The sequence below is a fragment of the Salmo salar genome, chromosome 17 (genome assembly GCF_965601325.2).
Source record: "Salmo salar chromosome 17, fSalSal1, whole genome shotgun sequence".
Classification (NCBI taxonomy): domain Eukaryota; kingdom Metazoa; phylum Chordata; class Actinopteri; order Salmoniformes; family Salmonidae; genus Salmo; species Salmo salar.
Genome location: NC_138307.1, coordinates 75,901,619 through 75,926,679, shown reverse-complemented (window position 1 = coordinate 75,926,679; position 25,061 = coordinate 75,901,619). Strand labels below are relative to the sequence as shown.

The window sequence follows — 25,061 nt, the reverse complement described above, 5'->3', positions numbered from 1 at the left end:
CATGACGCGGCTTGTCCAATCACATTTGAAGCCATTTCCTGAGGATATAGCGCAGACAGGAACACACATTCCTGATTCAAATGGATACATTTGTAATAACACTCGTCTTTGTAACACATACGCTAATGTAACCGTAATTATGCATTATTAGGGTCTAATGAGGTGTCTTTTGACATTTTATCATAAACTTCTTGAGATTGTTCAATGTCTTCGACGGGTGAATTCCCAATCATTGCAGGGGTGGAGAAAATTAGATTCCATCCTTTTGATTTATGATGATCTGACATTTAGCGCAATAGACATAGTGTAAATGACATTAACATTATTGCATAGTTGAATGTTAAGCCCTATTCATGTTTCCTACTGTGATGGAGAGGCTACAGATTATATACATAGTTAATAACGGGTTAGAAAAATGCATGACAGAACTGAAAAGTGAATCATGCATTTCACCTTGTATTTAGTTGTCATACATTTCTAAACCATAAATCTGTATAACGTAACTTCATTGGCTCTCCTCCCATCCCATCGCTTTAAAAGGTAGCTCTTGAAGATGACCTGCCTAACAGACAGACGTGGCCTTGCAGGTATAAATCAGAATGTGCCAGGGCTGAGCTGCAGCCTATATCGCCTGGCTTCCTGTCAGGACACTCCATCACATGGAGCTCTTGCTCTCTGATAGGGAACACATCGTATGTGAGAGGTGCACACTGCGCTCATCAGGACAACATCCACCTTACTGTACTGTCAACGGCTGTTGGAGGGGAAGAGTAGCCCCCACAGAATGGAAGATTAATAATGAAATACAGGAAGGAATATTGCCTTGCTAGAAAACATGGAGAGAGACTGGTGCACACATTAGGGCAACACTACAGTACACACACCTTACTGCACCTTGTCTCTGGTTAGCAGCTGGTGGATGGGGAGTTGTGATCGATATTGAAATACAGGAAGGAATGTTCATGACTTGAATGTTCTTTATTCCTATTTATTAGCAAAAGTGTGGTTCATTATTGTGAAAAACCACATGCTATCTGTGGTGTTCTACTCTTTCACTGATGTTTCAATACCATTTTCAAATAAATTGTGCATTCACATAAAGATGGGGATGTGGTAGGCCATCTTGAAACAGAATAGTTGTATTTCCCCTAATATTGACATACATAGGAAGGGTGAAAAAAAGACAGTAAAACAACTATGGTATATTTACACAGCTGTTGAAAAGAAAAGAGCAGAAACACAGTTAATCTCCATTCACATTGTCCCAATGCCTGCAAAGAACAGTGGCTGAGTCCTCATTATAAAGGACACTAAGGATCAGAACAAATACTGATACAGAAACAGTTGAGGACCTAAACTAAACAATGGTACACTGTAACCCTTTTCATCAAACACATGCTTCGTCTTTTCTCAGGTCGATGATGCCCTTGCAGATCTTGACAAACAGAATGTCCCGTTCATTTTCAAATATTTGCTACTCAAGAGTCTGAATTATATCTGTGAAATCCCCTCAGTCGCTCAGTTCTTCCTCGTCACTGAAGTAGACACTCTTTTTGATCCTGGGTTTCTTGGAGTCGTCTGATGTAGAAGCCTGACCGGCCTCCTCAGCCACGAAGGCCGTCTGCTGTCGCCTATGCTGCTCCTCCTCAAGTCGTGCTTGCTGTAGAACACATGATCCCATGTGTGATTGTAAAAGAGGGGTCAGATAAGGACAAATACCAAGTAAATAGAGGGTTTCAAGTAATACAATAGCCTACTAACTTCCCCCCAACTTGAAGTACATTTGTGCACTTACCTGGAAAGCTATGGCTTGACTTAAGCTGTCAAGAGCAGGGTCCTCTCCTTCTTCCTCACTTTCCTCCTCTTCTCTGTCAACGACAGAGGAAAAAGTAGAAAAGTCATAGAAACAAAACACAGAGGACTTCACAAACAATGAGAAATATGACATCACAATCAAACAAAGAATCTCTGAACTAAAGTCCATCTGAAATAGAACAGTTACTGTTGACCACGATCATAGCCGTTTATGAACACGAGAGAATGGCATCAATGTCCTGATAAGATACTTACACTTCATCAGGCTCTTCAACCTTTTTCTTCTTCTTCTTTTCTTTCTTCTTCGGGGGTTCTCGTTCACCAAGCAAGTTTTTTGGGCATGCATAGCTTAAGTGCCCTGTATCCTATGAAGTGAAAAGGACAGAAATATTGTATAAATAGCACTAACATCCGGATACACCGTCCGGATGGATGAAGAGGGAAATGGAGATGGCTTATCTAGGCAGAGAGTATCAACATACCCCACATTCATAACATTTGGACTTGTCTGTGTAGTTTCGCCTCCTGATAAATTCAGTGGCTCGCCCGTTGTCTATTGCAATGCTCGCTTTCACTGTTCTTCCAAACAACTGCGGGGCGAAAACGAGGGGGACTTTAACGCAAAAACAACACATCAGATATGTGACTTTTTATGAAAACAGGGAGAGGAAAAATGCCCACCTGTTTATTGTTGAGTGATCTAAAGCAGCTCTGCGCAGACTCTTTGTCCAGGAAGAGCACAAAAGCCACACCTTTACTTTTGCGTGTTTCTTTATCTTTGACTATTGTCACCCTGAAAGCATGAGACCATCATTATCTTCTCTGATCACCACAATACCAACATAGTGCTATAGATTTTTAGTTATTCACTGTGTATTTATTCATCGTGTCACTATTTTTAAAAAAAAATCTTTGTCTTTAACTCTGCATTATTGGAAACAGACCAGTAACTAGGAAGTTCACTGTTAGTTTACAAAGCATGTGACAATTTTTTGGTTTGTATTTGAGCTTTGTATAGCTCATTATTTTGATACCAGTAACTTACTTCACAACTTTTCCATATTTGCTGAAAAGCTGAAATGAAAAGATCCAAGACATTATTTGAGGTCATTTTTACAAATGGCATAAACAGCAGGATCATGAACTTGTGAAATAGTGGTAGGGAGGGGTTAAGTCGTTCTATCCCATTACTCTACATACGGAGACATTATGGCAGGTAGCCTAGTGGTTAGAGTGTTGGACTAGTAACCGAAAGGTAGCAAGCTCAAATCCCTGAGCTGACAAGGTAAAAATCTGTCGTTCTGCCCCTGAACAAGTTAACCCACTTTTCCTAGGTCGTCATTGAAAATAAGAATTTGTTCTTAACTGACTAGTTAAACAAAGATAACATTTTTTTTTTTACCTTGTGTAGATCACTGTTGGTTAGAGAGAAGGGCAGGTTGGACACATAGACTGTGCTTCTACTGGGAGCCAAACCACCACTCATCTTGACTTCACCATCAGAGTGAGACAGACACTGAAAACAGATTCATGGTGATGAATATTCAGATTGAAGTTAGTTAGCTAGTTATCTATTTCATTGAGCGATATGCAATCTAGCAGTGATGCTAGCTCGAATCAGATGTGTATTACCTGGAAATACACATTCAAGGAATCGAATAAATCACTTACCTAGAGAGACAACATTGGTGATTTGTAGTTATTAAGTAGTGTGGGCAAAAAAACTGGTAAATATGTTGCTTTTTATTAGTTATTCAATCTCAGTAACATGTGTTTGCTATTTAGCTGCCAAAAACAAAGGAGAACTGTTCGTCGTCACAGGAATATGACGTTTCACGTGACTGACTTTTTGTCAATCCAATCAAAATTCAGTGTGTACATGCGCCAACCGGAAGAAGGTGAGAAGTAGGTAATGGTGAGCTTGTTGTCATATCTTTTCAGAATACGTCTTTATTTTCTCCAACGTGCGTATCTACATGTTTGTGTTAGTAAATATGTATTTTTTCTAAATACTGTCTTCGTTTTGAGCGAATTAACTCAGCATGGACTGTGGACTAGCTTGAGCATGTAGCTAGCTAACGTAAGCATACGTAGCTAGCAGTTAAATCCACACAACCTGCGAAATATATATTAGAACAACGTTATGTACTAAATACGGTAGCTAATTAGCAAGCCAGTAGAAAGAGGTGTTTTCATATCACTAATCTCAATGGTTGAAGGTTTGTTATAAAGAAGAGTAACATTAGTTAGCTACTAGCGAGGAGTTAGTGCGGCTTTCTAACGCTGAGCCAAAGATTATGGCTGAGCCTCAGAGGAATGCGCGCTAACATCCTGCCAGTACTTCTGGATCAGAGCTAGCTATTAGCTACAGTAGTTTCCATACTATCACACATACTGATTTGACATATCTCTATGCTTGGGATTACCTAACCTACATTGTTAATAGCTAATGCGCACAACATGCACTATTGTCAAACTAATACGTAACATCTTCTCTTTTCCCCAGTTAGTATTGACTGTCTCTATTGGCATTACCCACTCCCAATACTACTACATAGACTTGTCCAGACAAAACAAGTAAGTGGAAAATATCTTGCTTTCCTCCAAAAAAGGTTTCCAGTTATGCGTACTGAACAATTCCACCATGTCCACATGTAGGCATATTCATGAACACCTACCACAACTTTGATTGTCATTAACTGTGTAAACCTGGGTGGGTATAATTTGTGGAACGTTCCAACAGGAATCTGTTCCAAAAACTTCGTAAATAACAAGGTTGCCAACAAACAACGCATACAAAGTTGTATAGTTGCAGAATAAGATACCGGGTAGGGGGTGGGCTATTTCATTAAGTTTCAGTCACCACGTTTATTCTGAAAAATGTCTGTCCTCACTCTGATAGCCCATGGACAAACATTAAGAATAAGCTACGTGGTGAGTTGATGCTTTTTCGGCAGCTAGTTAGCTAGGTGAATTGATCATGCTACTTTGTATACTTTGTTTGTTGGCATCCTTGTACTTTACAACGTTTTTGGAACAGATTCCTGTTGAAACGTTCCACAAATTATACCCACCCTAAACCTCCCCTGCTGTCTACTTTGCAGTGGCTTACAGGAGAGACCGAAACATAAGGGATGTCTATGAGGAACGCTTCCTACCAGACAGACCGGTGAGTGTTTCTGTCTGTGGAAAATGTTGTTGGGTTTATATATTTATAATTGTACTAATTTACTTTCCATTATAATACTTAACAGAACTTAGCTGAGGAACGCTCAACTCCGTTCTCTTGTATCGAGGTGGAGGTGAGTATTGGTAACTGGTCGCACGATTTTCTAGCAACCACATTGTCTCGCCGTCAGTCGATACTTGTGAATATTTCTGTAAACACTTACCGTTCCTTCTGTGGGGTGCTGAAATTCAAACTGTTAATAAAAATACAACCAGTGACTTTTTCCTCATTTGGGTTCTAGTGGCCTTGACGTACTACGTCAGTTGAGATTCAATTGGCACAAAAGTTGGTCAACACAAATTAGGAAAAAGTCAGTGGTTGTATTCAATAATAGGTTTTATTAAAAGTATGAACTTCAGCACCTGCAGTTGTACAGGTAAGAGTTTTCAGAATGAACATTTGTGCAAGTATCAACTGATGGTGACTGAATGTCGTTGCTAGCAAATCATGTGACTAGTTATCAATACTCAACTCCGCCTTGATATTAGAGGTCAACCATTATGATTTTTCAACGCCGATACCGATTCTTGGTGGACCAAAAAAAGCCAATACCGATTAAGTGGCATTATTATTATTATTATTATTTTTTTTTTTAATTATATTTGTATTTTTATATATATATATATATATTTGTAATGACAATTACAGCAATACTGAATGAACAATGAACCCTTTTGTTTTAACCCTAATATAATGCATAAAATCTATTTGGTCTCAAATAAATAATGAAACATGTTCAATTTGGTTTAATGCAAAAACACAGCGTTGGAGAAGAAAGTGAAAGTCCAATATGTGCCATGTAAAAAAGCTAACGTTTAAGTTCCTTGCTCAGAACATGAGAACATATGGTGGTTCAATATTCCCAGTTAATAAGTTTTAGGTTGTAGTTATTATAGGAATTATGACTTTCTCTCTATACCATTTGTATTTCATATACCTTTGACTATTGGATGTTCTTATAGGCACTTTAGTATTGCCAGCCTAATCTCGGGAGTTGATAGGCTTGAAGGCATAAACAGCGCTGTTAACAGCAACAGCTGCTAGCAAACGTAGGAAAGTGCTGTTTGAATGAATGCTTACGAGCCTGCGAATGAGCCACAGGCCGTCCCTGTGGCTCAGTTGGTAGAGCATGGTGTGTGCAACGGCAGGGTTGTGGGTTCGATTCCCACGGGGGGCCAGTACAAAAATGCATGAAATGTATGCATTCACTACTGTAAGTCGCTGTGGATAAGAGCGTCTGCTAAATGACTAAAATGTAAAATGTAATGCTGCTGCCTACCACCGCTCAGTCAGACTGCTCTATCAAATCATAGACTTAATTATAATAAACACACAGAAATACGAGCCTTTGGTCATTAATATGGTCAAATCCAGAAACGATCATTTCGAAAACAACACGTTTATTCTTTCCGTGAAATACGGAACCATTTACGTATTTTGTCGAACTGGTGGCAACCCTAAGTCTAAATATTGCTGTTACATTGCACAACCTTCAATGTTACGTCATAATTATGTAAAATTCTGGCAAATTAATTACAGTCTTTGTTAGGAAGAAACACAGTTCGCAACGAGCCAGGCGGCCCAAACTGTTGCATATACCCTGACTCTGCTTGCACTGAACGCAAGAGAAGTGGCACAATTTCCCTATTTAATATTGCCTGCTAACATACATTTATTTTAACTAAATATGCAGGTTTAAGAAATATGTGTGTATTGAGTTTAAGAAAGGCATTGGTATTTATGGTTATGTACATTTGTGCAACGAATGTGCTTTTTTACGCGAATGCTCTTTTGTTAAATCATCACCCGTTTGGCAAAGTTGAAGTAGGCTGTGATTTGATCAATCAAATCAAATCAAATTTATTTTTATATAGCCCTTCGTACATCAGCTGATATTCTCAAAGTGCTGTACAGAAACCCAGCCTAAAACCCCAAACAGCAAGCAAAGCATGTGAAAGAAGCACGGTGGCTAGGAAAAACTCCCTAGGAAAAACTTCCTAGAAAGGCCAAAAACCTAGGAAGAAACCTAGAGAGGAACCAGGCTATGAGGGGTGGCCAGTCCTCTTCTGGCTGTGCAGGGTGGATATTATAACAGAACATGGTCAAGATGTTAAAATGTTCATAAATGACCAGCATGGTCAAATAATAATAATCATAGTAGTTGTCGAGGGTGCAACAAGCACGTCCGGTGAACAGGTCAGGGTTCCATAGCCGCAGGCAGAACAGTTGAAACTGGAGCAGCAGCACGGCCAGGTGGACTGGGGACAGCAAGGAGTCATCATACCAGGTAGTCCTGAGGCATGGTCCTAGGGCTCAGGTCCTCCGAGAGAAAGAGAGGAAAGAGAATTAGAGAGAGCATATTTAAATTCACACAGGACACCGGATAAGACAAGAGAAATGCTCCAGATGTAACAGACTGACCCTAGCCCCCCGACACAAACTACTGCAGCATTAATACTGGAGGCTGAGACAGGAGGGATCAGAAGACACTGTGGCCCCATCCGATGATATGGGGCCACAGTGCCAAACAGTGCCAAACAGGCAGGATATAACCCCACCCACTTTGCCAAAGCACAGCCCCCACACCACTAGAGGGATGTCTCCAACCACCAACTTACCGTCCTAAGACAAGGCCGAGTATAGCCCACAACGATCTCCGCCATGGCACAACCCAAGGGGGGGCGCCAACCCAGACAGGAAGACCACGTCAGTGACTCAACCCAGTCAAGTGACGCACCCCTCCCATGGACGGCATGGAAGAACACCAGTAGGCCAGTGACTCAGCCCCTGTAAAAGGGTTAGAGGCAGAGAATCCCAGTGGAAAGAGGGGAACCGGCAAGGCAGAGACAGCAAGGGCGGTTCGTTGCTCCAGCCTTTCCGTTCACCTTCACACTCCTGGGCCAGACTATACTTAATCATAGGACCTACTGAAGAGATAAGCCTTCAGTAAAGACTTAAAGGTTGAGACTGAGTCTGCGTCTCTCACATTGGTAGGCAGACCATTCCATAAAAATGGAGCTCTATAGGAGAAAGCCCTACATCCAGCCGTTTGCTTAGAAATTCTAGGGACAATTAGGAGGCCTGCGTCTTGTGACCGTAGCGTACGTGTAGGTATGTACGGCAGGACCAAATCGGAAAGATAGGTAGGAGCAAGCCCATGTAATGCTTTGTAGGTTAGCAGTAAAACCTTGAAATCAGCCCTTGCCTTAACAGGAAGCCAGTGTAGGGAGGCTAGCACTGGAGTAATATGATCAATTTTTTTGGTTCTAGTCAGGATTCTAGCAGCCGTATTTAGCACTAACTGAAGTTTATTTAGTGCTTTATCCGGGTAGCCGGAAAGTAGAGCATTGCAGTAGTCCAGCCTAGAAGTAACAAAAGCATGGATTCATTTTTCTGCGTCATTTTTGGACAGAAAATTTCTGATTTTTGCAATGTTACGTAGATGGAAAAAAGCTGTCCTTGAAACAGTCTTGATATGTTCTTCAAAAGAGAGATCAGGGTCCAGAGTAACGCCGAGGTCCTTCACAGTTTTATTTGAGACGACTGTACAACCATCCAGATTAATTGTCAGATTCAACAGAAGATCTCTTTGTTTCTTGGGACCTAGAACAAGCATCTCTGTTTTGTCCGAGTTTAAAAGTAGAAAGTTTGCAGCCATCCACTTCTTTATGTCTGAAACACAGGCTTCTAGCGAGGGCAATTTTGGGGCTTCACCATGTTTCATTGAAATGTACAGCTGTGTGTCGTCCGCATAGCAGTGAAATTTAACATTATGTTTTCGAATGACATCCCCAAGAGGTAAAATATATAGTGAAAACAATAGTGGTCCTAAAACGGAACCTTGAGGAACACCGAAATTTACAATTGATTTGTCAGAGGACAAACCATTCACAGAGACAAACTGATATCTTTCCGACAGATAAGATCTAAACCAGGCCAGAACTTGTCCATGTAGACCAATTTGGGTTTCCAATCTCTCCAAAAGAATGTGGTGATCGATGGTATCAAAAGCAGCACTAAGATCTAGGAGCACGAGGACAGATGCAGAGCCTCGGTCTGACGTCATTAAAAGGTCATTTACCACCTTCACAAGTGCAGTCTCAGTGCTATGATGGGGTCTAAAACCAGACTGAAGCGTTTCGTATACATTGTTTGTCTTCAGGAAGGCAGTGAGTTGCTGTGCAACAGCTTTTTCTAAAATTTTTGAGAGGAATGGAAGATTCGATATAGGCCGATTAGTTTTTTATAATTTCTGGATCAAGATTCGGCTTTTTCAAGAGAGGCTTTATTACTGCCACTTTTAGTGAGCTTGGTACACATCCGGTGGATAGAGAGCCGTTTATTATGTTCAACATAGGAGGGCCAAGCACAGGAAGCAGCTCTTTCAGTAGTTTAGTTGGAATAGGGTCCAGTATGCAGCTTGAGGGTTTGGAGGCCATGATTATTTTCATCATTGCGTCAAGAGATATAGTACTAAAACACGTTAGTATCTCCCTTGATCCTAGGTCCTGGCAGAGTTGTGCAGACTCAGGACAATGGAGCTTTGGAGGAATACCCAGATTTAAAGAGGAGTCTGTAATTTGCTTTCTAATGATCATGATCTTTTCCTCAAAGAAGTTCATAAATTTATTACTGCTGAAGTGAAAGCCATCCTCCATTTGCGAAGGCTGCTTTTTAGTTAGCTTTGCGACAGTACCAAAAAGAAATTTCGGATTGTTCTTATTTTCCTCAATTAAGTTGGAAAAATAGGATGATCGAGCAGCAGTTTGATGATAAATGAACAGGCACCGCATTAATTATATGCAACGCAGGGCATGCTAGTTAACCTAGTAATATCATCAACCATGTGTAGTTAGTGATTATGTAAAGATTGATAGTTTTTTTTATAAGATAAGTTTAATGCTAGCTAGCACCTTACATTGGCTCATTGCAGCCACAAGGTCCTTTTGACGCTGCACTCGTGTAACAGGTGGTCAGCCTGCCACGCAATTTCCTCATGGATTGCAATGTAATCGGCCATAATCGGCGTCCAAAAAGGCAGATTACCAATTGTTATGAAAACTTGAAATCGGCCCTAATTAATCGGTCAACCTCTACTTGATATAAGAGAAAAGAGTTGAGCGTTCCTGAGCTCCACAGAACAACTGTGCCTTGTTTCTATCCTGAAAATTACATGAATTCTATGATTCACTGAGAATTACAATTACATGATTTTTCAAAAATAAACCTTTTCATCTAGAAATAAAAATAGTAAATAGCTTTCTAGAGGACATAACCCTAATCTTGTTTCTCTTTCTCTTCTTTCACATGGAAATGTAATTAATTGTAGGCCCCATATCCCAGATCAGCTGGAGCAGGGCCTGTAGAGAGGAGGCCGGCTGGTTTCGGAAGGCCAGACGAGGAGTACAATCGAGGATTTGAGTACGACGGGCCTCGCTTTTATCCAAATGGAGGCCCTCGAGGTTACCATGGCGAGGATCAAAGAGGCTACCTTGGCGACAGCCTTCATTTTCCTAACGAGCGCAGAGGTATTCCACCTTCCCGGAGAGTAAGTGGGTTGTCAGACAATGAATAAACCATTATTGTATATGCACAATTGAAGCCTTATGCCAAGGAAGCATAATATCTGCCCATCAATCTACTGTACATGCTGGGTTTACAAGCACAAAACAATGTGCCCCATATCGATTGCATTAGTATGATTTGAGAAGCTGCAAGAAATATTTCTCTGACAGAGTAGAATGTGAACACCACAATGGAAGTGCTTCTACATCTGCATTGCTTGCTCTTTGGGGTTTTAGGCGGGAGATAATAATATTAACATACAGGGTTTTTCTATTCTTTTGTTTTCTATTTCTGTATAAGCACTTTGTGATATCTGCTGATATAAAAACATCTGTATAAATGCATTTGATTGAAGTACTTAATTTAGGTCAGAGTACAGTCAATGCTACAGTTATAGGGTATATGATTATAGTACAGCTAGAAATCCATTATATACACCGCCAACTGTATGAGGAGGAGTTTATTTCAACCTCTGACGCCACTTGGTGTTCAGATAAAGAATTACATGTTGAGTCGAAGATGCTCTGTCAATCACTTTGATTGGTGCATGGACCCCAGGAAGAGTAGCTGTGGACCCCAGGAAGAGTAGCTGCTGCTTTTGCAACAGCTAATGGGGATCCTAATAAAATACCAAATACAGAAGATTGGAAAATAATATTTTAGAAAATACTGTCTAATCAACAGCAGCACCATTGTGTTGTTTCTCAGGATGGGACACCTGTAGATACAGTTGAAGTCAGAAGTTTACATACACTTAGGTTGGAGTCATTAAAACTTGTTTTTCAACCACTCCACAAATTTCTTGTTAACAAACTATAGTTTTGGCAAGTCGGTTAGGACATCTACTTTGTGCATGACATGTAATTTTTCCAACAATTGTTTACAGACCGATAATTCGCTGTATCACAATTCCAGTGGGTCAGAAGTTGACATGCACTAAGTTGACTGTGCCTTTAAACAGCTTGGAATGATGTCATGGCTGATGTCATAGCTTTAGAAGCTTCTGATAGGCTAGTTGACATCATTTGAGTCAATTGGAGGTGCACCTGTGGGTGTATTTCAATACCTACCTTCAAACTCAGTGCCTCTTTGCTTGACATCATGGGAAAATCAAAAGAAATCAGCCAAGACCTCAGAAAAATAATTGTAGACCTCCACAAATCTGGTTCATCCTTGGGAGCAATTTCAAACACCTGAAGGTACCACGTTCATCTGTACAAACAATAGTACGCAAATATAAACACCATGGGACCACACAGCCGTCATACCGCTCAGGTTCTGTCTCCTAGAGATGAACGTACTTTGGTGCGAAAAGTGCAAATCAATCCCAGAACAACAGCAAAGGATCTTGTGAAGAGGCTGGAGGAAACGGGTACAAAAGTATCTATATTCGCAGTAAAACAAGTCCTATATTGATCTAACCTGAAAGGCCGCTCAGCAAGGAAGAAGCCACTGCTCCAAAACCGCCATTAAGAAAGCCAGACTACGGTTTGCAACTGCACATGGGGACAAAGATCGTACTTTTGGAGAAATGTCCTCTGGTCTGATGAAACAACAATTAGAACTGTTTGACCATAATGACCATCGTTATGTTTGGAGGAAAAAGGGGGAGGCTTGCAAGCCGAAGAACACCATCCCAACCATGAAGCACGGGGGTGGCAGCATCATGTTGTGGGGGTGCTTTGCTGCAGGAGGGACTGGTGCACTTCTCAAAATAAATGGCATCATGAGGGAGGAAAATTATGTGGATATATTGAAGCAACATCTCAAGACATCAGTCAGGAAGTTAAAGCTTGGTCACAAATGGGTCTTCCAAATGGACAATGACCCCAAGCATACTTCCAAAGTTGTGGAAAAATTACTTAAGGACAACAAAGTCAAGGTATTGGAGTGGCCATCACAAAGCCCTGACCACAATTTTATAGAAAATGTGTCGGCAGAACTGAAAAAGCGTGTGCGTGCAAGGAGGCCTACAGACCTGACTCAGTTAAAGCAGCTCTGTCAGAGCTATGGGCCAAAATTCATCCCACTTATTGTGGGAAGCTTGTGGAAGGCTACCAGAAACATTTGACCCAAGTTAAACAATTTAAAGGCAATGCTACCAAATACTAATTGAGTGTATGTAAACTTCTGACCCACTGGGAATGTGACAATATAAATAAAAGCTGAAATGAATAATTTTCTCTACTATTATTCTGACATTTCACATTCTTAAAATAAAGTGGTGATCCTAACTGACCTAAGACAGGGACTTTTACTAGGATTAAATGTCAGGAAATGTGAAAAACTGAGTTTTTAAATGTATTTGGCTAAGGTAAATGTAAACTTCTGACTTCAACTGTGTGTTGTTCAGTGCTGTCTAATCAACAGCAGCATCACAGTGTGTTTCTCAGGATGGGACACCTGTAGATATGTTGTTCAGTACTGTCTAATCAACAGCAGCATCACAGTGTGTTTCTCAGGATGGGACACCTGTAGATATGTTGTTCAGTACTGTCTAATCAACAGCAGCATCACAGTGTGTTTCTCAGGATGGGACACCTGTAGATATGTTGTTCAGTACTGTCTAATCAACAGCAGCATCACAGTGTGTTTCTCAGGATGGGACACCTGTAGATATGTTGTTCAGTGCTGTCTAATCAACAGCAGCATCACAGTGTGTTTCTCAGGATGGGACACCTGTAGATATGTTGTTCAGTGCTGTCTAATCAACAGCAGCATCACAGTGTGTTTCTCAGGATGGGCCCGAGGGCAGCGCTCCGCGCTCACGGGCCAGGTGGGACCCTGTGTGTTGCAGTACTGTCTAATCAACAGCAGCATCACAGTGTGTTTCTCAGGATGGGACACCTGTAGATATGTTGTTCAGTACTGTCTAATCAACAGCAGCATCACAGTGTGTTTCTCAGGATGGGACACCTGTAGATATGTTGTTCAGTACTGTCTAATCAACAGCAGCATCACAGTGTGTTTCTCAGGATGGGACACCTGTAGATATGTTGTTCAGTACTGTCTAATCAACAGCAGCATCACGGTGTGTTTCTCAGGATGGGACACCTGTAGATATGTTGTTCAGTACTGTCTAATCAACAGCAGCATCACAGTGTGTTTCTCAGGATGGGACACCTGTAGATATGTTGTTCAGTACTGTCTAATCAACAGCAGCATCACAGTGTGTTTCTCAGGATGGGACACCTGTAGATATGTTGTTCAGTGCTGTCTAATCAACAGCAGCATCACAGTGTGTTTCTCAGGATGGGACACCTGTAGATATGTTGTTCAGTACTGCCAGCCCCCCATGTAGAACAGGTTAATTTTAAACAATAAAAGTCATTCCCTGTGTCTGTGTTCTAGCCGGAGGAGCCGTACCCCTACCCCTCTAGACCACCTCCTAGAGAGGACCCCCACACAACACGCCAGATGGACTTCAGGTAGGCACAACTGTCTCACACACTGCTGGATATTTGTTTTGAAACTTTCATCAGGAGAATTGGAGTTTAATCTTCAAGTAGTCTAACCTTGTGTAACCAAACTGATCACCATTCTGTTTCACTACAAGTAGCTCTCCTGAACCCCCCTCCCAGATAAAATGATGCACTGTCATTATGTAAGTGACCAGAAGATGGCATTGTTGCACCACTTGTTTACCATGACAACCAGTCTTTTTGACACAGCCTCCCCAATCAGCCCTGTAGACTGAAGCCCATGTCATGTCTGTACTGATTTGCGTATCTGTGTGTCTCATTCTGTGTGAAATGTTTTCATAGTACAAGAGAATAATCACATAGGCATCAGGTCTGGGCCACGTCGGCCCCCGTCCACCTCTCTGCTCACATAGCTCTCTCCTGGGACTGGGAGAGAAACACACAAACACCTTAGGGTCTACTGCTGCCGCTCTGCTTTCACAGCGCGCCACACCTGGGTTCAAATGGTATTTGAATTCATTTCAAATATTTTATCTGGGCTTGATTGAGCTTTGCCTTGTCTGAATGGCTCCATAAAATAGTCCCAAAACAGAAAACCCCGCCCATCTGAAACTCCAGGCAGACTAGAGCAAAAACTGAAAAGATTTCAAGTGGTATTTGAACCCAGGTCTGCACAGCGATGAGCGTACCATTCCTTGTGGCAGCCCGGGGTCGCATACTAGTCTTTAAAACCCTATCTATCTGTCTGTCTGTCTGGTGTAACCTGACATGATAGAGGTGAAGGAAGGTACAGGGATAACAATGGCGTCTACTGAGTCACCCTCCGGACAGCACCATCAATATGACAGGAGTCATAACAGGACATAGGTCTTTTCTGTGTAAGGCAGTCACTACACTACAACGTTGTAATGTGATGGTCAGAGTGTGACAGAGCAGGGTTCTGTGACTGTCCCAGGGTCAGGAGAGGTACATGCAGCAGCAGAACTCACCTGTTATTTTAAGGGCCAGGTGTTCAAGGCTGTAGGTTCTTTCTTCTCACACCTTCAGTTCCTCAGGTGAAATAATAGAGAAAGTAATTACTGTGATAAATCAAGTTAACGTTGAGAGGTTATGATAGTCACACACGCCCCGAGGCCCCATGCAATCCGGTTAGTTAGGTTAGGTCTGGCCGTTGTTATTTGTCTTGGCATATTTACCTGTCGTGACTTGGCATATTTACCTGTCGTGACTTGGCATATTTACCTGTCGTGACAGTGTAAAGGTAAGGGCGCATAAAGAGACAGAGATTACTTAGTCTGATTCAACCTGAAGTTGACTGATGTTCAAACTGTATTTCTCATACAGTTGCACTCTTGACCTGAACTGTAATCACCAGGACTAAAGTCATTAGATTGAGTTCTCCTTTTAGTGATCACTGATAATGTACATTTAAGTAGTAATTTTGAAGTCCATTCAGGCATTCTACAGGTGTATATATATATATAGAATACAGTAACCGTAGGTTTGAGAGTGAGAGCAACCTCCTTACTTAATCAACACAGCAGCAATTTAACTAAATATGTTCTACTTGAACAACCGTCTCTAATTCAACACCTAGGCTTTTGATTTGACCCCGTTGGTCAGTTAGGTCAGTTAGAGCCCACTGTTAAACAGCCAGGGGCCACAGTTCCAGTTCAGAAGAGGGAGGTGGAAGTAGTAGGGTAATATTTAGGGGTGATATCGGCAGTAAAGACACATGTGGCCATTTGCTTTGAGCACAGATGGGGTCAGACGAGGTCAGGTACCCTTCAAACAACACCCTGTCTGCATTCCAAATGGTACCCATTCCCCTGTATAGTGCATCACTTAACCAGAGCCCACAGTGCACTATGTAGGGAATAGGGGGCCATTTGGGATTCATCCCCTGGGTCATTAAAGTTTTGTGAGGTCGGTCAATCCAAGCTGCTGGTTGGTTGGTTGGAGGACGGGGGGAGATGATGAGGTTCAGGCTGGGGTCACTGAGACCAGGTGCCTTTCATTTGTTTATACCCCCTCCTGCCCCTTGGCCTGCCTGCCTGCCTGGCTGGGTCATTCTACTGCCTGTCGTATAGGAGGCACATAATCAGCGAGGGCAACAAACCAGAGAGGATCAACCGTCCCAACAGGAGAGGAGAGAGAGGGCTGCAGGGTAAACTAACGTTCCTGGTTTTACTGCTGCGAACACAGATGTGTGTTTAGGAAGGTGGAACTACTAGGGCTTAGCCTTTGCACAGAGCGCAACGGTCCAGTTTTAACAGAGTCATTAAAACCACTTAGAAATACCATTTAGCCTAAAGATATTTAGATAAATATGTAGTTGGTTAGGTTTCTGTCCCAGTACATTTTGGGAAAAGCATTGATTCGTGGTGTACTTGTGGATTTTCAGTCCTAATCTGTAGCAGTACTTTTTCCTCATTTTACAATGTCAGACATGAGAGGAAATGTAAAGATTCTTAAGGTTTGGTGCTCAGATTGTGACCAGGGTGGTGTTCTGTTGCTGTGGTGCTATGTAGTCTCTACGGTACCTCATCTGTATACCATCTACCTCAGCCCGGCGCTCCCCTGTCTAGGAGCCTGTCTCACTGGTCTCCGACCTTCACCCCTACGACCACGGGGTCACCCCTCTCTCCCCCCTGTCCGTGTCTGTCCTGGCAGCACTACAGGCTCCAGTGCTGATCCACCGTGGCCAGGGGAGGAGTTATCTAAATAAACCCTTCAACATCTTGACAGGAGTGTCTTGCGTCTAGGGACGACACCTTCTTAACCCAGATGTAGCAGAAGATGGAGATCAACAGAGAAGGTCAATGGTTTCTCTGAGTGGGGTGGGACTACTGGATACTTAGTGCTCAGTGACCGCCGTCAAATGACAGTTGAAGCAGTCTTGTTGAAGCAGTCTTGTTGAAGCAGTCCCTCTAAAGTCAGGCCTAATCGCTCTGACACAGTGCAGATGGAAAGCTTTGACGAACAGCAGATGTAGGCTAGTGACCAAGACTCCAAGACATTCCCCTCCTACCTTTTTATATACCCGGATGCAAAGTGGTGGTGACCTTTGGTTAAGATATAGTCTACTGCTTCCACCGATGTACTGGTTTTTTAATCTCTTAGTTTACCTTAGTCCTTTAATTGCCAAGTACCTCCAGTATTAAAGCTGATGTGTACAGTCTGCTGATGAGATGTGGTCCTTGATGTGTGATTGTCTTTCCACCCAGAAGCAGTGGCCGTGCAGCACCCCCTCCCCCCAGCGTCAGGGCTCAGGGGATGTACCCTGCACCCCGCTCCCTGTCTGCTGTGGTCCCAGAGGGGGGTGATGACACCCTGATGCAGGCCATCCTCAACCTGGACAGAGGGTATGTATCTGTCTGGTACTACTACTATCCATTACTAACTAGACAGAGGGTATGTATCTGTCTGGTACTACTACTACTACTATCCATTACTAACTGGACAGAGTGTATGTATCTGTCTGGTACTACTACTACTATCCATTACTAACTAGACAGAGGGTATGTATCTGTCTGGTACTACTACTACTACTACTACTATCCATTACTAACTAGACAGAGGGTATGTATCTGTCTGGTACTACTACTACTATCCATTACTAACTAGACAGAGGGTATGTATCTGTCTGGTACTACTACTACTATCCATTACTAACTAGACAGAGGGTATGTATCTGTCTGGTACTACTACTACTATCCATTACTAACTGGACAGAGGGTATGTATCTGTCTGGTACTACTACTACTACTATCCATTACTAACTAGACAGAGGGTATGTATCTGTCTGGTACTACTACTACTACTATCCATTACTAACTGGACAGAGGGTATGTATCTGTCTGGTACTACTACTACTATCCATTACTAACTGGACAGAGGGTATGTATCTGTCTGGTACTACTACTACTATCCATTACTAACTGGACAGAGGGTATGTATCTGTCTGGTACTACTACTACTATCCATTACTAACTGGACAGAGGGTATGTATCTGTCTGGTACTACTACTATCCATTACTAACTGGACAGAGTGTATGTATCTGTCTGGTACTACTACTACTACTACTACTATTCATTACTAACTGGACAGAGGGTATGTATCTGTCTGGTACTACTACTACTATCCATTACTAACTGGACAGAGGGTATGTATCTGTCTGGTACTACTACTACTATCCATTACTAACTGGACAGAGGGTATGTATCTGTCTGGTACTACTACTACTATCCATTACTAACTGGACAGAGGGTATGTATCTGTCTGGTACTACTACTACTACTATCCATTACTAACTGGACAGAGGGTATGTATCTGTCTGGTACTACTACTACTATCCATTACTAACTGGACAGAGGGTATGTATCTGTCTGGTACTACTACTACTACTACTACTATTCATTACTAACTGGACAGAGGGTATGTATCTGTCTGGTACTACTACTATCCATTACTAACTGGACAGAGGGTATGTATCTGTCTGGTACTACTACTATCCATTACTAACTAGACAGAGGGTATGTATCTGTCTGGTACTACTACTACTACTACTACTATCCATTACTAACTAGACAGAGTGTATGTATCTGTCTGGTGCTACTACTACTACTACTACTATCCATTACTAACTGGACAGAGGGTATGTATCTGTCTGGTGCTACTACTACTATCCATTACTAACTAGACAGAGGGTATGTATCTGTCTGGTACTACTACTACTACTACTACTATCCATTACTAACTGGACAGAGGGTATGTATCTGTCTGGTGCTACTACTACTATCCATTACTAACTAGACAGAGTGTATGTATCTGTCTGGTACTACTACTACTACTACTACTATCCATTACTAACTGGACAGAGGGTATGTATCTGTCTGGTGCTACTACTACTATCCATTACTAACTAGACAGAGGGTATGTATCTGTCTGGTACTACTACTACTATCCATTACTAACTGGACAGAGGGTATGTATCTGTCTGGTACTACTACTATCCATTACTAACTGGACAGAGGGTATGTATCTGTCTGGTACTACTACTACTATCCATTACTAACTAGACAGAGGGTATGTATCTGTCTGGTACTACTACTACTATCCATTACTAACTGGACAGAGGGTATGTATCTGTCTGGTACTACTACTACTATCCATTACTAACTGGACAGAGGGTATGTATCTGTCTGGTACTACTACTATCCATTACTAACTGGACAGAGGGTATGTATCTGTCTGGTACTACTACTACTATCCATTACTAACTAGACAGAGGGTATGTATCTGTCTGGTACTACTACTACTATCCATTACTAACTGGACAGAGGGTATGTATCTGTCTGGTACTACTACTACTATCCATTACTAACTGGACAGAGGGTATGTATCTGTCTGGTACTACTACTATCCATTACTAACTAGACAGAGGGTATGTATCTGTCTGGTACTACTACTACTATCCATTACTAACTGGACAGAGGGTATGTATCTGTCTGGTACTACTACTATCCATTAATACTGGACAGAGGGTATGTATCTGTCTGGTACTACTACTATCCATTACTAACAGGACAGAGGGTATGTATCTGTCTGGTACTACTACTACTACTACTACTACTATCCATTACTAACTAGACAGAGGGTATGTATCTGTCTGGTACTACTACTACTATCCATTACTAACTGGACAGAGGGTATGTATCTGTCTGGTACTACTACTACTACTATCCATTACTAACTGGACAGAGTGTATGTATCTGTCTGGTACTACTACTACTACTACTACTATCCATTACTAACTGGACAGAGGGTATGTATCTGTCTGGTACTACTACTACTACTATCCATTACTAACTAGACAGAGGGTATGTATCTGTCTGGTACTACTACTACTACTACACTACTACTAACTGGACAGAGGGTATGTATCTGTCTGGTACTACTACTACTACTACTATTCATTACTAACTGGACAGAGGGTATGTATCTGTCTGGTACTACTACTATCCATTACTAACTGGACAGAGGGTATGTATCTGTCTGGTACTACTACTACTACTATTCATTACTAACTGGACAGAGGGTATGTATCTGTCTGGTACTACTACTATCCATTACTAACTGGACAGAGGGTATGTATCTGTCTGGTACTACTACTACTATCCATTACTAACTGGACAGAGGGTATGTATCTGTCTGGTACTACTACTACTATCCATTACTAACTGGACAGAGGGTATGTATCTGTCTGGTACTACTACTACTACTATTCATTACTAACTGGACAGAGGGTATGTATCTGTCTGGTACTACTACTACTACTATCCATTACTAACTGGACAGAGGGTATGTATCTGTCTGGTACTACTACTACTACTACTACTACTATCCATTACTAACTAGACAGAGGGTATGTATCTGTCTGGTACTACTACTACTACTACTACTATTCATTACTAACTGGACAGAGGGTATGTATCTGTCTGGTACTACTACTACTACTACTACTACTATCCATTACTAACTGGACAGAGGGTATGTATCTGTCTGGTACTACTACTACTACTATCCATTACTAACTGGACAGAGGGTATGTATCTGTCTGGTACTATTACTATCCATTACTAACTGGACAGAGGGTATGTATCTGTCTGGTACTACTACTACTACTACTATCCATTACTAACTGGACAGAGGGTATGTATCTGTCTGGTACTACTACTACTATCCATTACTAACTAGACAGAGGGTATGTATCTGTCTGGTACTACTACTATCCATTACTAACTGGACAGAGGGTATGTATCTGTCTGGTACTACTACTACTATCCATTACTAACTGGACAGAGGGTATGTATCTGTCTGGTACTACTACTACTACTATTCATTACTAACTGGACAGAGGGTATGTATCTGTCTGGTACTACTACTACTATCCATTACTAACTTATTCAGTTGGATATATAGTGTTTCAGTTTAATGTTTTAATGTCACATACACAAGTACAGTGAATGCCTTTCTTGTGGCTCTAACCCCAACAATGCAGTAATCAATAACAATCTATTACTAAAAACATGAGGTAGAACAAAAACAGTAAAGAAATAAGTAAGTTTTCTATATACACGATCAGTTCCAATAGCATATTTACAATGTGCAGGGATACTGGAGTGATGGAGGTAGATATGTATAGGGGTAAGGTGACAGGGATACTGGAGTGATGGAGGTAGATATGTATAGGGGTAAGGTACTATATACAGGGTCAGTTCCAGTAGCATATTTACAATGTGCAGGGATACTGGAGTGATGGAGGTAGATATGTATAGGGGTAAGGTACTATATACAGGGTCAGTTCCAGTAGCATATTTACAATGTGCAGGGATACTGGAGTGATGGAGGTAGATATGTATAGGGGTAAGGTACTATATACAGGATCAGTTCCAGTAGCATATTTACAATGTGCAGGGATACTGGAGTGATGGAGGTAGATATGTATAGGGGTAAGGTACTATATACAGGATCAGTTCCAGTAGCATATTTACAATGTGCAGGGATACTGGAGTGATGGAGGTAGATATGTATAGGGGTAAGGTACTATATACAGGATCAGTTCCAGTAGCATATTTACAATGTGCAGGGATACTGGAGTGATGGAGGTAGATATGTATAGGGGTAAGGTACTATATACAGGGTCAGTTCCAGTAGCATATTTACAATGTGCAGGGATACTGGAGTGATGGAGGTAGATATGTATAGGGGTAAGGTACTATATACAGGGTCAGTTCCAGTAGCATATTTACAATGTGCAGGGATACTGGAGTGATGGAGGTAGATATGTATAGGGGTAAGGTGACAGGGATACTGGAGTGATGGAGGTAGATATGTATAGGGGTAAGGTACTATATACAGGGTCAGTTCCAGTAGCATATTTACAATGTGCAGGGATACTGGAGTGATGGAGGTAGATATGTATAGGGGTAAGGTGACAGGGATACTGGAGTGATGGAGGTAGATATGTATAGGGGTAAGGTGACAGGGATACTGGAGTGATGGAGGTAGATATGTATAGGGGTAAGGTGACGAGGCATCAGGATATATGATAAATAGAGTAACAGCAGCGTATATGATGATTGTATCTGAGTGGTTGTGTTTAGTCAGTATAAATGAATGTGCATGTTATATGTTTATGAGAAGTTGATGTGTGTTGGAGTGTCTGTAGTGTGTACGGCCCTGTGAGTGTGTGTCAGTGTGTGTAGGGCTCTGTGAGTGTGTGTTGGTGTGTCAGTGTGTGTAGGGCCCTGTGAGTGTGTGTTGGTGTGTCAGTGTGTGTAGGGCCCTGTGAGTGTGTGTTGGTGTGTCAGTGTGTGTAGGGCCCTGGGAGTGTTGGTGTGCAGTCGAGTGTGTGTGGCCCTGGGAGTGTTGGTGTGTCAGTGTGTGTGTAGGGGCCCTGGGAGTGTCGGGTGTGTCAGTGTGTGTGGCCCTGGGAGTGTTGGTGTGTCAGTGTGTGTGTAGGGCCCTGGGAGTGTGTGTGTGTCAGTGTGTGTGGCCCTGGGAGTGTTGGTGTGTCAGTGTGTGTGTAGGGGCCCTGGGAGTGTGTGTGTGTCAGTGTGTGTGGCCCTGGGAGTGTTGGTGTGTCAGTGTGTGTGTAGGGCCCTGGGAGTGTGTATAGAGACAGAAATAAGAATAAAATTACAAGGGTCAACTCAGTCTGTGTAGCCATTTAGCTAGCTATTTAGTTAGCCATTTAGCAGTCTTATGGCATGGGGATAGAAGCTGTTCAGGAGCCTGTTGGTGTCAGACTTGATGCATTGGTACCGCTCAGACTCTACATATGTGAAGAAGCTGATCTCTCTCTCTCTCTCTCTCTCTCTCTCTCTCTGTCTTCTATCTTTTTTCCTTTATTTGACCCTTTACCATCTTTAGTTGAATGTACTGATTGTAAGTCACCCTAAGAGCACTAAAATCCCCTTGTCTCTCACCTACAGAAGGAAAGGTCCCTTGCCTCCCCTGAGAACAGACGTCCCCCCCTCCCCCCACAGCCGGTCCGGCTCCACCGTCAGTAGCAAGAGCTACTCTCCTGACAGAGGCAAGGGTCTCCCCCAACCCGCCCAGCAGAAAAGTAAGTACCTCCCCCACCACTCACTCCCCACCAATCATGTTCCTCTTGGGTTGCATTCAGTTCAGCAGCTTATGAGGAGCTGGGATTCCAGCTGAACTTGTCCAATAGACAGATGAAGCCCTGTGAATTGACATTTTGACCCCACTACATTATTGGAACCAGGGGGGAATCCTCAGCCTCTGTAGTTTAATCTTGTCGTCCCCATCTGATGATGCCATGGCGTGCTCTTTGGTACCCCTGTGGCTGAGCAGCCCTGGGGTGGGTGGCTGTTCCCCAAACAGGCCCGTGGACAAGTACCCATGGGTCAGTGGTGCACTGTGCTGTGTTAGTGTGAATCAGCCATAGATGTGATTGTCTCTGCTGAAAGAAAGCTGAGCATGTGGATTCTGCTCCTCGTCCTCCATGTATTGGTTCTAACAGCCATAATGATCATCTATAGTAGCTCATTGGTCAACAGGAGCCGTTCCCAGCTGGCTGGCGGCCTGTGTGATTATAGTCTTAGTGACGTCCATGTTCTCTTCTCCATGGTCTCTCAGGGTGTGAAGAGTTTTGTCTGAGCAGGATGTCTGGTAATTACAGGGAAGAGGGGAAACTAGGATGGGTTCTAGAGACTATAGTGTGTGTTTTAGTGTAGGGAATAAACAGTTACTGTAGATAATATCATCAACAGAAATGGGTCTGCCGAATCAATGCTGGATTACTGTTATTTCATCATAAGACTTCTATCCTGTGTTTTTAATGACACACTATCATTCTAACCAAGGACGTAGTATGGAGAAATGGCTCTTTAGCTCCTTGGTTAAACACCAACTCCCACAAGGTTGAACCTCAATGTTGAATTGAGATATAGAATGAGGTTTAACCGTGAACCAACATTCCCACCCTACGTCCAGCTCCGCCCATAATAAAAGAGATCTAGGGTTGAAGTTTTCTGTGAAGGTCTTTGTCCTGCTGAGTCTGTTTCAGCTGAGGTAACCTGAGAGAGAGTTTTCTGTGAAGGTCTTTATACTGCTGGGTCTGTTTCGGCTGAGGTAACCTGAGAGAGAGTTTTCTGTGAAGGTCTTTGTCCTGCTGAGTCTGTTTCAGCTGAGGTAACCTGAGAGAGAGTTTTCTGTGAAGATCTTTGTCCTGCTGAGTCTGTTTCAGCTGAGGTGACCTGAGAGAGAGTTTTCTGTGAAGGTCTTTATACTGCTGAGTCTGTTTTGGCTGAGGTAACCTGAGAGAGAGTTTTCTGTGAAGGTCTTTATACTGCTGGGTCTGTTTTGGCTGAGGTAACCTGAGAGAGAGTTTCTGTGAAGGTCTTTATACTGCTCGGTCTGTTTCAGCTGAGGTAACCTGAGAGAGCGTTGCTAATTGGTCGGCTGGCCTGCCGTTTTCACGCTCTCTCTGCCACTTTGTTATGGATCATAAAAACGCTGTCAGTTTGTTTGTGTAGAGACATAGAGGAAGGAGTAGGGTGTCTACTCTCTCTAATGGATATAACTGCTGTGTGGGGCGACATGTTAGTGTGGGAGATAGATGTTACTGGCCACCATGTTGGCTCTGTCAACCCTTTTCCAGGGGCAAGACAATACTAATATCCTCCACCCATAAGTTCTCTCTCTCTCTGGTCTTTCTCACTCTCAATCCCACTTTCACATTCAGTTATGGAGTGTTTTTGATATCATGGAAATTAATTCTGTTCAACCCACAAAGTCGGCCAACGGATTTGACACAGTCACACATCTCTCCACTAAAAATGTCATTCAGAACTTATCCTCCATCAGAATTGAGTTCAGCAGTGTATCTGAATAATGTAATGGTATATGGTGCAGGGAGAAGGGACCCTCTTAATAAAATATGGAACCAGCACATCATTTGAATTTCTCCTGGGAGTGTCTGAGCATGGTGTTTGAA

General features: G+C 42.3%; 2 protein-coding genes across 9 annotated transcripts in view; one reads left to right on the top strand and one right to left on the bottom strand.

Moving 5' to 3' along the window:
• Window positions 1–959: 959 nt before the first annotated feature.
• zcrb1 (zinc finger CCHC-type and RNA binding motif 1) lies at window positions 960–3,631 on the bottom strand. Its single transcript, XM_014184894.3, has 8 exons — window positions 3,487–3,631; window positions 3,218–3,331; window positions 2,861–2,889; window positions 2,497–2,608; window positions 2,298–2,405; window positions 2,071–2,180; window positions 1,796–1,868; window positions 960–1,660 (listed from the first exon to the last, which is right to left on the bottom strand). The coding sequence occupies exons 2-8, from the start codon at window positions 3,299–3,301 to the stop codon at window positions 1,511–1,513; spliced, it is 666 nt and encodes a 221-aa protein (XP_014040369.1). The 5' UTR covers window positions 3,302–3,331; window positions 3,487–3,631; the 3' UTR covers window positions 960–1,510.
• The window catches only part of LOC106576512 (uncharacterized), a 37,719-nt gene continuing 16,262 nt past the window's right edge, over window positions 3,605–25,061 (top strand). The window contains exons 1-7 of one of the 8 annotated variants that reach the window (XM_082964115.1): window positions 3,605–3,724; window positions 4,322–4,392; window positions 4,920–4,984; window positions 10,374–10,592; window positions 13,961–14,037; window positions 17,259–17,396; window positions 23,032–23,165. In XM_082964115.1, the coding sequence (XP_082820241.1) occupies window position 4,392; window positions 4,920–4,984; window positions 10,374–10,592; window positions 13,961–14,037; window positions 17,259–17,396; window positions 23,032–23,165 (634 nt within the window). In that variant the 5' untranslated portion in view covers window positions 3,605–3,724; window positions 4,322–4,391. The other 7 variants (XM_082964120.1, XM_082964114.1, XM_082964116.1 and 4 more) reach the window with 7 other exon arrangements.

Excerpts from the sequence above, each read along its gene's own strand:
- zcrb1 (XM_014184894.3), bottom strand. The coding sequence starts at position 3,301 with ATGAGTGGTGGTTTGGCTCCCAGTAGAAGCACAGTCTATGTGTCCAAC. Across the intron at positions 1,869-2,070 it reads GTTGAAGAGCCTGATGAAGT|AGAAGAGGAGGAAAGTGAGG; the intron begins GTAAGTATCTTA and ends TGTCGTTGACAG. Across the intron at positions 1,661-1,795 it reads GTCAAGCCATAGCTTTCCAG|CAAGCACGACTTGAGGAGGA; the intron begins GTAAGTGCACAA and ends TGTGTTCTACAG.